This window comes from Hypanus sabinus, unplaced genomic scaffold, assembly GCF_030144855.1.
Source record: "Hypanus sabinus isolate sHypSab1 unplaced genomic scaffold, sHypSab1.hap1 scaffold_1277, whole genome shotgun sequence".
NCBI lineage: Eukaryota > Metazoa > Chordata > Chondrichthyes > Myliobatiformes > Dasyatidae > Hypanus > Hypanus sabinus.
Genome location: NW_026779343.1, coordinates 40,039 through 54,860, shown reverse-complemented (window position 1 = coordinate 54,860; position 14,822 = coordinate 40,039). Strand labels below are relative to the sequence as shown.

Below are 14,822 nucleotides of genomic sequence, written 5' to 3'. Positions count from 1 at the left end.
GGCAGCGTCCCGGTGAATCTCCTCTGCACCCTCTCTAATCCAGGCAGCGTCCCGGTGAATCTCCTCTGCACCCTCTCTAATCCAGGCAGCGTCCCGGTTAATCTCCTCTGCACCCTCTCTAATCCAGGCAGCGTCCCTGTGAATCTCCTCTGCACCCTCTCTAATCCAGGCAGCGTCCCGGTGAATCTCCTCTGCACCCTCTCTAATCCAGGCAGCGTCCCGGTGAATCTCCTCTGCACCCTCTCTAATCCAGGCAGCGTCCTGGTGAATCTCCTCTGCACCCACACTAATCCAGGCAGCGTCCCGGTGAATCTCCTCTGCACCCTCTCTAATCCAGGCAGCGTCTCGGTGAATCTCGTCTGCACCCTCTCTAATCCAGGCAGCAGCCTGGTGAATCTCCTCTGCACCCTCTCTAATCCAGGGAGCATCCAGGTGAATCTGCTCTGCACCCTCTCTAATCCAAGCAGCATCTTGGTGAATCTCCTCTGCACCCTCTCTAATCCAGGCAGTGTTCAGGTGAATCTCCTCTGCACCCTCTCTAATCCAGGCAGCATCTTGGTGAATCTCCTCTGCACCCTCTCTAATCCAGGCAGCGTCGTGGTGAATCTCCTCTGCACTCTCCCTAATCCAGGGAGCATCCTGGTGAATCTCCTCTGCACCCTCTCTAATCCAGGCAGCTTCCTGGTGAATCTCCTCTGCACCCTCTCTAATCCAGGGAGCATCTTGGTGAATCTCCTCTGCACCATCTCTAATCCAGGCAGCGTCCCGGTGAATCTCCTCTGCACCCTCTAATCCAGGCAGCGTCCCGGTGAATCTCCTCTGCACCCTCTCTAATCCAGGCAGCGTCCCGGTGAATCTCCTCTGCACCCTCTCTAATCCAGGCAGCGTCCTGGTGAATCTCCTCTGCACCCTCACTAATCCAGGCAGCGTCCCGGTGAATCTCCTCTGCACCCTCTCTAATCCAGGCAGCGTCTCGGTGAATCTCCTCTGCACCCTCTCTAATCCAGGCAACATCCTTGTGAATCTCCTCTGCACCCTCTCTAATCCAGGCAGCATCTTGGTGAATCTCCTCTGCACCCTCTCTAATCTCGGCAGCATCCTCGTGAATCTCCTCTGCACCCTCTCTAATCCAGGCAGTGTCCCGGTGAATCTCGTATGCACCCTCTCTAATCCATGCAGCATCCTGGTGAATCTCCTCTGCACCCTCTCTAATCCAGGGAGCATCCTGGTGAATCTCCTCTGCACCCTCTCTAATCCAGGCAGCGTCCCAGTGAATCTCCTCTGCACCCTCTCTAATCCAGGCAGCGTCCCGGTGAATCTCCTCTGCACCCTCTCTAATCCAGGCAGCGTCCCGGTGAATCTCCTCTGCACCCTCTCTAATCCAGGCAGCGTCCCGGTGAATCTCCTCTGCACCCTCTCTAATCCAGGCAGCATCCTGGTGAATCTCCTCTGCACCCTCTCTAATCCAGGGAGCATCCTGGTGAATCTGCTCTGCACCCTCTCTAATCCAGGCAGTGTCCCGGTGAATCTCCTCTGCACCCTCTCTAATGCAGGCAGCGTCCCGGTGAATCTCCTCTGCACCCTCTCTAATCCAGCCAGCGTCCCGGTGAATCTCCTCTCAGAAGAGAAATTCCTCTCAGCTTAATCGACTGACATCCATCCCTCTCTGCAGAGAATTAAACCCGCCCATCGAGCCCCCGCCCTCCCTCCACTCCCCCTTCCCCTTCACCTCGAGCAGCCCCCAGCCCGAGCACCCACCGGTCCTTGAGGTCGACGCGGACGTAGGCATGTGCTAGGGCATTGCCGGTCTTGCAAAGGAGTGACAGACTCTCCGCCATGATCTCCGGGGTCAGCGGATGCAGATGCACCTGCGGGGGGTGGAGGAAGAGAGGTGGAGGTGTCAGCCGGGGAACTCGGCGCGGGCAGGCGGGAGCCGAGTACGGGCGGGCGCGCATAAGCGGGTAAGGTGTGGAGAATCGTTCAAAACGGGAGCGCGAGTTGGTCGTCCGGCCATCAAGACTGCTCAGCTATTCAATAAGATCACGGCTGATTTGACCACGGACTCATCTCCACCTGCCTGCCTTTTCCCCACAACCCTTAACTCCCCTCCTCTGCCCAATCTACCCGACCTTGTCTTAAATATATTCACTGAGGCAGCCCCCACTGCTTCACGGGGCAGAGAATGCCACAGAGTCACCCCCCTCTGGGAAAAGCAGTCCCTCCTCATCTCCGTCCCAAATCCACTCCCCCAAATCTTCAGGCTGTGTCCCCCTCGTTCTAGTCTCACCTACCGGTGGGAATGACTTTCCTGCCTCTATCTTATCCGTCCCTTTCATAATTTTATATGGTTCTATAAGTTCTCCCATATTCCAGCCAGTCCAGTCCCAGGTGACTCGATCTCTCCTCACAGTCTGACCCCCAACCGCCCCCCCATCTCCGGAATCAGCCCGGTGACCCTCCTCCGCAGCGCCTCCAAAGCCGGTACCTCCTCCCTCGAGTCGGGAGACCGGAACTGCACACAGTACTCCGGGTGCGGCCTCACCCGGACCCGGTACAGTCGCAGCGTAACCTCCCCGCTCCCCAACTCGATCCCTCTCGCAGTGAAGGCCAACGTCCCTATGAAGCAAAGTTAGCAGAGCTGGGACTTTTGTCTTTGGAGCGTAGATGGTCGATAGCCAGTCCCTGTTTCCAAGGGCACAAATACATATCACCGTGTAACAATCACAGCACGGAGGCAGGGCATCTCAGCCCTCCTAGTCCGTGCCGAACGCTTACTCTCACCTAGTCCCACTGGATCATATCACCATATAACAATGACAGCACGGAAACAGGACGTCTCAGCCCTTCTACTCCGTGCCGATGCTAACACTCACATAGTCCCACTGGCCCGCACTCAGCCCATAACCCTCCATTCCTGTCCATATCCCTATCCAATTTTACTTTAAATGACAATACCAAACCTGCCTTTACCACTTCTACTGGAAGCTCGTTCCACACTCTCTGAGTAAAGAAATTCCCCCTCGTGTTACCCTTAAACTTTTGCCCCCTACCTCTCAAATCATGTCCTCTTGTTTGAATCCCCCCTACTCTCAATGGAAAAAGCCTATCCACGTCAACTCTATCTATCCCCCTCATAATTTTAAATACCTCTATCAAGTCCCCCCTCAACCTTCTACGCTCCAAAGAATAAAGACCTGACTTCTTCAACCTTTCCCTGTGACTTAGGTGCTGAAACCGGGGTAACATTCTAGTAAATCTCCTCTGTACAAAGAATTAAGACCTAACTTGTTCAACCTTTCCCTGTAACTTAGGTGCTGAAACCCAGGTAACATTCTAGTAAATCTCCTCTGTGCTCTCTCTATTTTGTTGACATCTTTCCTATAATTCAGTGACCAGAACAAAACTCCAAATTCGGCCTCACCCTTGCCTTGTACAATTTTAACATTACATCCCAACTCCTTTACTCAATGCTCTGATTTATAAAGGCCAGCATACCAAAAGCTTTCTTCACCACCCTGTCCACCTTCAGGGAACTATGCACCATTATTCCTAGATCACTCTGTTCTACTGCATTCTTCAATGCCCTACCATTTACCATGTATGTCCTATTTGGATTATGCCTACCAAAATGTAGCACCTCACACTTATCAGCATTAAACTCCACCTGCCATCGTTCAGCCCACTCTTCTAACTGCCCTAAATCTCTCTGCAAGCTTTGAAAACCTACTTCATTATCCACAACGCCACCTACCTTAGTATCATCTGCATACTTACTATAGCAAACTCCAGAGGGCATGTGTACAAAGTCAAGGGAGGGGAGTTTAGGGGGAGACATCCGGGGTAAGTTTTTTTTTACACGGAGGGTTGTGAGTGCCTGGAATGACTTGCCAGGTACGGTGGTAGAGGCCAAAATATCGGGGGTATTTAAGAGCCTCTCGGACAGGCACAGGGAAGAAAGAAAAATGGATGATTACGGGGTTTAGTACTTTCCTTTAAAAGATTATATGAGTCGGCACAGCATCGAGGGCCAATGGGCACTGTACTGTGCTGAATTATTCTAGTGTATCTGGTTTCCCTTCTTGATAGCCCCCTGCCCGTTGCAAACCAACGACTCTGTGGGAAAAGCAGTTCCTGCTCATCTCCGTCCTAAATCCGCTCCCCTGACTCCGGAGGCTCAGCCTCCTGGTTCCAGTCTCAGCTGCCAGTGGCAACGACTTTCCTGCCTCTGTCTTCTCTTGTCTTTTACTGTCAGATCTCCTCTCTTACTGTCAGATCATCCTCGCACGGGGAGACGTGGGGCCGCGCAGCGGGGGCCTCCTGCGACGAGGCAAGGACCTCACGGGAGGGGGCCCCGGCGGTCAAGGGCTCGTACCTGCTCCGGTTTGTCCTCCTGGGCGTCTTCCGCCTCCTGGGAATCTTCCACCTCCTGGGACCCTGCATCCGACTCCCCGTCTGTGTCCGACATTCCCTCCGACCTGGGACGAGGGGAGGGGGGACTGAAGGCTGAAATTTAACTGCCCTGCCCGCGAGAAACTGGTGGGGGGAGAGAGCGGCAGTGATCGGATGGTTGAAAGGGCCCGCCTAGGACGATCAGATAGGCTCCCGACCTCACAATCTACCCCGCCGTTTCGCCCCCTCGCGCCCGATCATCTGCCCGCACCACTCTCTCTCTCTCCGGGTCTCATTCCCGCGTCCCGCTGGTTCTCTGGTGCTGACCCGACCGCGGGTACCTTCCCCGAGGCCCCCACAGCCCTGATTGGGACACCTCCACCCCTCTTGCCCTCCTAGATGCCCTCGGACACATTCCCAATCCCCCCAAATGAAGCTGGTGGACCTGTCCCACCCGCCAGAGTACAGGCAGCCCATCCAGAAACCATCTCTCGTGCAGTCAAGGTTTCAGGCCCCAGGGGAAGAGACTGTTCCCCAGGCTGGACGTCTGGCTCCTGGACCCCCTTCCTGGCGGCCGTGCGACCGGGCGGAGCGGAGCCTCAGTACCCGGGGTTCTCTGTGCACCAGGCTCCCTCCTCACTACCCAGAGGGGAGCCTCCCTCCCAGCCAACCCCCACCCAAGGAGACGACCAACGATGGTCCTCACCACGACCACTTTCCCCGACCCTCCCGATTTTCCGCCCTCCTTCCTGATCCCTCAAGCCCACGGCTCCCTCCCTAATCCCAACCTTTCCTCTCTGTCCCACATCCTCACCCTCAGCCCTACACCCTCTCACTCACCCTCCCTCCCTTACCCCGCTACCTTTCTCACGCCCCCTTCATGCCCCTCAGTCACTCATACATGCCCCCTCCCTCCACTTCCTCACTCTCTCCCCCTTGCTCCCTCTATCACCATCCCTCACGCAGCCCCTCTCCCCTCACTCCCATTCTCTCCCCTCCTAACACCCTCCCCATTCACTCATCTCCCTCTTTCCTTCCCCTCCCTCTCCTTTCTCCCCTCCGTCCCAACCTTTCTCCCCACCCCCCCACTTTCTCACCCGCTCTCCCTCTCATTCCTTCTCACCCTCCCCCCCCCCGAGGCTTCCCTCCCTCACCCACCCTTCACTTCTCGGACGCTGCCCCTCTCCCTCCCTCTCTTTTCACCCTTCCCCCTCTCTCTCCCCCTCCCTCACCCACCCCTCCCTCTTTTTCTCACCCCCCTCTCTCTCCCTCTCCCTCATTCACCCTGACCCACTCCCTCCACCTCCCTCTCTCTCTCCCTCACTCACCCCTCACACTCCCTCCACCCTCTCTCTCTCCCTCATTCACCCTGACCCTCACTCACCCCTCACGCTCCCTCCTCTCTCTCTCCCTCTCCCTCATTCACCCTGACCCTCTCCCTCACGCTCCCTCCACCTCCCTCTCTCTCTCTCCTCACTCACCTCCCTCTTCGAGGCCCCTTTCGCTCCCTCACCCTCCGATCTCCCGACCCGGCCGCCGGTTGCCAGGGGAGACGCGACGCCGGAGGCGGTGACGTCCCGACCCGGCGCGGCGCGCAGGCGCGGAGTCCGGTGGGCGGGACCGGACGGCCGTGACGTCAGGTACCCGGAAGCGGCCGCCGGGCGCAACAGAACCGGAAGTAAACAAAAGTAGAAATGAATAAATGCGATTCCCCCGATTAAGTTCAGCGTGCAGCACGAAAACAAAGGTGCCGACAGTTAGACATCAGGGATCACATTCCTGTTGCAGTTTAAAATTAAAATGCAATTACTATTATCCTAAGAAAGACCATTCAGCCCATCGTTCTGGGAAAGCCCCGACCGTTTCCAAACACACTCCGCGTCCAGGACTATGGATGGTGGCTAAGGCTGATGATAAACAACGCTCATGTTCGAGAGTTCAATCGTGGGATTGAGTTTAGGAGCCGAGAGGTAATGTTGCAGCTCGATGGGACCCTGGTCAGACCCCACTTGGAGTGCTGTGCTCAGTTCTGGTCGCCTCACTACAGGAAGGAGGTGGAAACCATAGAAAGGGTGCAGAGGAGATTTACAAGGATGTTGCCTGGATTGGGGAGCGTGCCCTATGAGAACAGGTTGAGTGCACTCGGCCTTTTCTCCACGGAGTGACGCAGGGTGAGAGGTGACCTGATAGAGGTGTCCCAGGCGACTTGATCTCTCCTCATAGTCTAAACCCTTCCCATCTTCTGGAATCAACCCGGTGAACCTCCTCCGCACCGCCTCCAAAGCCGGTACCTCCACCCTCGAGTTGGGAGACCGGAACTGCACACAGGACTCCAGCTGCGGCCTCACCAGTCCCCTGTACAGTTGCCGAATGGCCTACTCCTGCACCTATTTTCTATGTTTTCTATGCCTTCCCTTCTCTTGAATTCAATCCCTCTAGCAGTGGCCTATGTCCCGTTTGTCTCCTTGATGGCCCGCTGCCCCTGCAAACCAACTTCCTCAGTTATTTCTTAATATACAGTATTTGTGTTTGTAAATGTTTGTAAAATCAATTTACGTAATTGATTTACTTGTTTATTTATATTGTTGTTTTTATTTTATTTATTATTTTCTTTTCTCTGCTAGATTATCTATTGCATTGAAGTGCTGCTGCAAAAGTAACAAATTTCATGTCACATGCCGGTGATAATAAACCTGATTCTGATTCTGTCCCTGAACCTGGTGGTGTGGGTCCTGAGACTCCTGTACCTCCTTCCTGATGGTTGAGGGGTTGATAACTGTCCCTGAACCTGGTGGTGTGTGTCCTGAGGCTCCTGTACCTCCATCCTGATGGTTGAGGGGTGATACCTGTTCCTGAAACTGGTGGTTTTGGTCCTGAGGCACCTGTACCTCCTTCCTGATGGTTGAGGGGTGAAAACTGTCCCTGAACCTGGCGGTGTGGGTCCTGAGGCTCCTGTACCTCCTTCCTGATGGTTGAGGGGTAATAACTGTCCCTGAAAATGGTGGTGTTCGTCCTGAGGCTCCTGTACCTCCTTCCTGATGGTTGAGGGGTTGATAACTGTTCCTGAACCTGGTGGTGTGGGTCCGGAGGATCCTGTACCTCCTTCCTGCTGGTTGAGGGGTGATAACTAACTGTCCCTGAACCTGGTGGTGTGGGTCCTGAGGCTCCTGTACCTCCTTCCTGATGGTTGAGGGGTGATAACTGTCCCTGAACCTGGTGGTGTGGGTCCTGAGGCTCCTGTACCTCCTTCCTGATGGTTGAGGGGTGAAAACTGTCCCTGAACTTGGTGGTGTGGGTCCTGAGGCTCCTGTACCTCCTTCCTGATGGTTGAGGGGTGATAACTGTTCCTGAACCTGGTGGTGTGGGTCCTGAGGCTCCTGTACCTCCTTCCAGATGGTTGAGGGGTGATAACTGTCCCTGAAACTGGCGGTGTGGGTCCTGAGGCTCCTGTACCTCCTTCCTGATGGTTGAGGGGTGAAAACTGTCTCTGAAACTGGTGGTGTGGGTCGTGAGGCTCCTGTACCTCCTTCCTGATGGTTGAGGGGTGATGACTGTCCCTGAACCTGGTGGTGTGGGTCCTGCACTCCTGTACCTCCTTCCTGATGGTTGAGGGGTGACAACTGTCCCTGAACATGGTGTTGTGGGTCCTGAGGCTCCTGTACCTCCTTCCTGATGGTTGAGGGGTGATAACTGTCCCTGATCATGGTGTTGTGGGTCCTGAGGCTCCTGTACCTCCTTCCTGATGGTTGAGGGGTGATAACTGTCCCTGAACCTGGTGGTGTGGGTCCTGAGGCTCCTGTACCTCTTTCCTGATGGTTGAGGGGTGATAACTGTCCCTGAACCTGGTGGTGTGGGTCCTGAGGCTCCTGTACCTCCTTCCTGATGGTTGTCGGGTGATAACTGTCCCTGAACCTGGTGGTGTGGGTCGTGAGGCTCCTGTACCTCGTTCCTGATGGTTGAGGGGTGATAACTGTCCCTGAACCTGGTGGTGTGGGTCCTGAGGCTCCTGTACCTCCTTCCTGATGGTTGACGGGTGATAACTGTCCCTGAACCTGGTGGTGTGGGTCCTGAGGCTCCTGTACCTCCTTCCGGATGGTTGAGGGGTGATAACTGTCCCTGAACCTGGTGGTGCGGGTCCTGATGCTCCTGTACCTCCTTCCTGATGGTTGAGGGGTGATAACTGTCCCTGAACCTGGTGGTGTGGGTCCTGAGTCTCCTGTACCTCCTTCCTGATGGTTGAGGGATGATAACTGTCCCTGAACCTGGTGGTGTGGGTCCTGATGCTCCTGTACCTCCTTCTTGATGGTTGAGGGGTGATAACTGTCTCTGAACCTGGTGGTGTGGGTCCTGAGGCTCCTGTACCTCCTTCCTGATGGTTGAGGGGTGATAACTGTCCCTGAACCTGGTGGTGTGGGTCCTGAGGCTCCTGTACCTCCTTCCTGATGGCTGAGGGGTGATAACTGTCCCTGAACCTGGTGGTGTGGGTCCTGATGCTCCTGTACCTCCTTCCTGATGGTTGAGGGGTGATAACTGTCCCTGAACCTGGTGGTGTGGGTCCTGAGACTCCTGTACCTCCTTCCTGATGGATGAGGGGTGATAACCGTCCCTGAACCTGGTGGTGTGCGTCCTGAGGCTCCTGTACCTCCTTCCTGATGGTTGAGGGGTGATAACTGTCCCTGAACCTGGTGGTGTGGGTCCTGAGACTCCTGTACCTCCTTCCTGATGGTTGAGGGGTGATAACTGTCCCTGAACCTGGTGGTGTGGGTCCTGAGACTCCTGTACCTCCTTCCTGATGGTTGAGGGGTGATAACTGTCCCTGAACCTGGTGGTGTGGGTCCTGATGCTCCTGTACCTCCTTCCTGATGGTTGAGGGGTGATAACTGTCCCTGAACCTGGTGGTGTGGGTCCTGAGGCTCCTGTACCTCCTTCCTGATGGTTGAGGGGTGATAACTGTCCCTGAACCTGGTGGTGTGGGTCCTGAGGCTCCTGTACCTCCTTCCTGATGGTTGAGGGGTGATAACTGTCCCTGAACCTGGTGGTGTGGGTCCTGAGGCTCCTGTACCTCCTTCCTGATGGCTGAGGGGTGATAACTGTCCCTGAACCCGGTGGTGTGGGTCCTGAGGGTCCTGTACCTCCTTCCTGATGGTTGAGGGGTGATAACTGTCCCTGAACCTGGTGGCGTGGGTCCTGATGCTCCTGTACCTCCTTCCTGATGGTTGAGGGGTGATAACTGTTCCTGAACCTGGTGGTGTGGGTCCTGAGACTCCTGTACCTCCTTCCTGATGGATGAGGGGTGATAACCGTCCCTGAACCTGGTGGTGTGCGTCCTGAGGCTCCTGTACCTCCTTCCTGATGGTTGAGGGGTGATAACTGTCCCTGAACCTGGTGGTGTGGGTCCTGAGACTCCTGTACCTCCTTCCTGATGGTTGAGGGGTGATAACTGTCCCTGAACCTGGTGGTGCGGATCCTGAGGCTCCTGTACCTCCTTCCTGATGGTTGAGGGGTGATAACTGTCCCTGAACCTGATGGTGCGGTTCCTGAGGCTCCTGTACCTCCTTCCTGATGGTTGAGGGGTGATAACTGTCCCTGAACCTGGTGGTGCGGGTCCTGAGGCTCCTGTACCTCCTTCCTGATGGTTGAGGGGTGAAAACTGTCCCTGAACCTGGTGGTGCGGGTCCTGAGGCTCCTGTACCTCCTTCCTGATGGTTGAGGGGTGAAAACTGTCCCTGAACCTGGTGGTGTGGGTCCTGAGGCTCCTGTACCTCCTTCCTGATGGTTGAGGGGTGATAACTGTCCCTGAACCTGGTGGTGTGGGTCCTGAGTCTCCTGTACCTCCTTCCTGATGGTTGAGGGGTGATAACTGTCTCTGAACCTGGTGGTGTGGTTCCTGAGGCTCCTGTACCTCCTTCCTGATGGTTGAGGGGTGATAACTGTCCCTGAACCTGGTGGTGTGGGTCCTGAGGCTCCTGTACCTCCTTCCTGATGGATGAGGGGTGATAACTGTCCCTGAACCTGGTGGTGTGGGTCCTGAGGCTCCTGTACCTCCTTCCTGATGGGTGAGGGGTGATACCTGTCCCTGAACCTGGTGGTGTGGGTCCTGAGGCTCCTGTACCTCCTTCCTGATGGTTGAGGGGTGATAACTGTCCCTGAACCTGGTGGTGTGGGTCCTGAGGCTCCAGTACCTCCTTCCTGATGGTTGAGGGGTGATAACTGTCCCTGAACCTGGTGGTGTGGGTCCTGAGGCTCCTGTACCTCCTTCCTGATGGTTGAGGGGTGATAACTGTCCCTGAACCTGGTGGTGTGGGTCCTGAGGCTCCTGTACCTCCTTCCTTACGGCTGAGGGGTGATACCTGTCCCTGAACCTGGTGGTGTGGGTCCTGAGGCTCCTGTACCTCCTTCCTGATGGTTGAGGGGTAATAACTGTCACTGAACCTGGTGGTGTGGGTCCTGAGGCTCCTGTACCTCCTTCCTGATGGTTGAGGGGTGATAACTGTCCCTGAACCTGGTGGTGTGGGTCCTGAGGCTCCTGTACCTCCTTCCTGATGTTTGAGGGGTGATGACTGTCCCTGAACCTGGTGGTGTGGGTCCTGAGGCTCCTGTATCTCATTCCTGATGGTTGAGGGGTGATAACTGTCCCTGAACCTGAAGGTCCATTGGAGGTCGTTTACTGTGCCCGGTGCTCCCAGTGCGGCCTCCTGTACATCGGTGAGACCCAGACGTAGATGAGGAGTCCGAATCGCCGGGCGTCAACACCCCCTCTGCCGGAACAAGTGGGATCTACCGGTGCCCATCGATTTTAATCCCACTTCCCATTGCCTTTCCGACATTTCGATCCACGGCCTCCTCCGCTTTCGGGACCAGGCCCCTCTCAGGTTGGAGGGACCACACCTCGTGTGCCGTCCGTGCAGCCTCCAACTTGACGGCATGAACATTTATTTCTCAAACCTCCCGTAATGCCCCCCCTTCCCTCCAGCAATCCCCGTCCCCTTTCCCCTCTCTCACCTCACCTCCCTGCCTGGCCTTTTCTCTTCCCTTTTCTTTTTCCAATATTTTTATTCAGAAGGAAAATAAAACAAGATTTACAGAGCGCAACACTTAGAAACATCTCAACATAACTTGTGTACATTCATATATTGTGATAAAATTGATCAAAATGTTGTAGCGTAACACGTAAAGGTATACCACTCTGTAATCTAAATTTTAAAGATAGGTCATGCATCATTAAAAAAAGTTATAAAAAAAAAGTCAACCCCTTACCAACTACCAAAGAAAAAAGCTGATGGATGATAAGGGATAAATTAGAAAAGAAAACATATTCACTTAAGAAGAGAAGATAAAAATATACATAAAAGTCTGTGCACTGTTAAATTTTACGAATTGGAAAAATAATTTAGGAAAGGTCCCCAGATATCATAAAAAGATTGTTTCGAATTTAAGACTGAGCAGCGGATCTTTTCGAAATTTAAATAAGAGAGAATATGATAATATTCCCTTTCCTTTCTTCCAGGGTCTTCTACCCCCTGCCTTAGGCTCCCCTACCTCCAGTCCTGTATCTCTTCTGTCAGTCATCCTCCCAGCTCGTCACTTCACCCCTCCGCCCCCACCTCCTGGTTTCACTGATCGCCTCGAGTGTCCCTCCGCTCCCCTCCCTCCACCCCCACCTTCGGTGCCCAGACCCGCCGAAGGGTCTCGGCACGAAACCTCGACGGTGCACTCCTCCCCCGCGGATGCGGCCCGGCCGGCCGAGTTCCTCCAGCGTCGTAAGACCGTCGGAGATGTCGGGGCAGAAGTCGGCCGTTCGGCCCGTCGAGCCTGCTCCGCCATTCAATCGCGGGCCGATCCCTTTCTTCCCGTCATCCCCACTCACTGCCTTCCCCCGCCCCCCCCCCAACCCTTTGATGCCCTGGCTAATCAGGAACCTTTCTATCTCTGCCTTAAATACGCCCAGTGACTCGGCCTCCACAGCCACTGGTGGCAAAAAATTCCACAGATTTACCACCCTCCGACTGAGGTGGTTTCTCCGCATCCCCGTTATAAATGGGCGTCCTTCAAACCTGAAGTCGTGCCCTCTTGTCCTGGACTCTCCTACCGTGGGAAATAACTTTGCCATATCTAATATGTTCAGGCCTTTCAACCTTCGGAGTGTTTCTGCGAGATCTCCCCTCATTCTGCTGAACTCCAGGGAATACAGCCCAAGAGCTGCCAGACGTTCCGTTTTCCTCACACGGTAACCCCTTCATTCCCGGAATCATTCTCGAGAATCTTCTCTCAACCCTGTCCAACGTCAGTACATTGTTTCCAAAATAACGAGCCCAAAACTTCCTTACACGATACTCCAAGTGTGGCCTTATCGAGCCTCAACATCACATCCCTGCCCCTGTACTCTGTTCCTCTAGAAACGAACGCCAACTTTGAATTCACCTGCTTCACCACCGACTCAACCTGGAGGGTAACATTTCGGCCAGGTGTGACCAATCTTTTACACTCCATGCGTCAATTTTGTACCCCATTCAATTCTTGTAAATGTAAAGGGGGTTTCTTTTTTCCCTTTTTGTTACTGTTGGGAAAGGGTTTCCTATTGTTAACTCGCAGGAATGCTAATTTACTGATAACGAGAATGGTATTCCTTTGTAAACCAAATGGGGATTAATGTTCTTTCTTCTGAGTCTGACGGGCTTTTGGGCAGATCGGCGCGAAGGGGTCGAGAGAGAGGACGCAATGCTCTAAGCTGGGCGAGGATCGGACCCCAAAGGGGGGTCCGAGGCTGGGAGATTCTCCGAGGAGGGGGGGGATGAAGCTAGATGTGCTTGGTTGACCACTCGGAGGGTCCTGAGCTGTTTGGAGAGTCGAGGAGTTCGGAGGGGATCGAATGGTGGCCAGAAGACTTCAGTAATTGAGCTCCAACGGCTGTGCACGAAGTGGTTTGGACTTTGATAAGTTTGGCGCCTTTTCTTTAATTTTCTCTTCATATATACTGTATCGTTATTAATCACAGTTATAGTAACCTTTATAAATTGTACTCATTTAATCGCATATGGTGTACTGTCTGTTTTTGGGCGAGGCGGGGACATCACACAGCATCCACACCAGCTGATTACCCAGTTTGGCGGGGCCGAAGGCTGCTCCCCCTAGACGAGAACGAGCTGAGCGAGCCTGAGGCGACCCAGGGGGTTACATAAAAATACATGAATATAAACATATTTGGTATTTTTACATGATATCTTAGAACCATAGAACATTACAGCTCATAAACTGGCCTTTCGGCCCTTCTTGGCTGTGCCAAACCATTTTTCAGCCTGGACCCACTGACCTGCACCCGGACCATATCCCTCCGTACCCCTCTCATCCATGTACCTGTCCAGGTTTTTCTTAAAAGTGAGCCCGCATTCCCCACTTCATCTGGCAGCTCATTCCACACTCCCACCACTCTCTGTGTGAGGAAGCCTCCCCCCCCATGTTCCTTTAAACTTTTCCCCCTTCCCCCTGCTTGCATTCACTCTATCTATACCCGTCATAATTTTATACACCTCTATCAAGTCTCCCCTCATTCTTCCACCCTCCAGGGAATAAAGTCCTAACCTGTTCAACCTTTCTCTGTAACTCAGTTTCTCAAGTCCCAGCAACATCCTTGTAAACCTTCTCTGCACTCTTTCAACCTGATTAATATCCTTCCTGTAATTCGGTGACCAAAACTGCACACAATACTCCAAATTCGGCCTCACCAATGCCTTATACAACCTCACCATAACATTCCAACTCTTATACTCAATACTTTGATTTATAAAGGCCAATGTACCAAAAGCTCTCTTTACGACCCGATCTACCTGTGACGCCAATTTTAGGGAATTGTGTATCTGTACTCCCAGATCCCTCTGTTCTACTGCACCCCTCAGTGTCCGACCATTTACCTTGTATGTTCGACCTTGGCTTGACCTTCCGAAGTGCAATACCTCACACCTGTCTGCATTAAACTCCATCTGCCATTTTTCCGGCCGGTCCAGATCCCTCTGCGAGCTTTGAAAACCTTCCTCTCTGTCCACTACACCTCCAATCTTTGTATCATCAGCAAATCTGCTGATCCAATTTGCCACATTATCACATTAACATTACATTGATATAGCTGACAAACAACAATGGACCCAGCACTGATCCCTGTGGCACACCACTAGTCACAGGCCTCCACTCAGAGAAGCAATCCTCCACTACCACTCTCTGCCTCCTCCCATTGAGCCAATGTCTAACCCAATTTATTACCCCTCCAGGTACTGAATCTTCCTAACTAACCACCCATGCAGGACCTTGTCACAGGCCTTACTGAAGAAGAAGGTCCCAGTAATCGGAATCGACTGCAATTAAAAAGTGAAGACACAATTGTTTAATAAATATCACCTACTGGTCCTACTTAGGAATTAGGTGGTCACAAAAATGAATGC

General features: G+C 53.7%; 1 protein-coding gene across 2 annotated transcripts in view; it reads right to left on the bottom strand.

Annotated features, from left to right (window-relative positions):
- The window catches only part of LOC132386726 (leucine-rich repeat-containing protein 23-like), a 35,309-nt gene extending 29,309 nt beyond the window's left edge, over positions 1-6,000 (bottom strand). For both annotated transcript variants that reach the window (XM_059959075.1, XM_059959076.1), the window contains exons 1-3: positions 5,871-6,000; positions 4,373-4,475; positions 1,759-1,868 (exon numbers count right to left, since the gene is read on the bottom strand). In XM_059959075.1, coding sequence (XP_059815058.1) covers positions 1,759-1,868; positions 4,373-4,465 — 203 coding nt within the window. In that variant the 5' untranslated portion in view covers positions 4,466-4,475; positions 5,871-6,000. The remainder of the gene's footprint in view (positions 1-1,758; positions 1,869-4,372; positions 4,476-5,870) is intronic.
- Between the last annotated feature and the right edge of the window lie 8,822 nt (positions 6,001-14,822).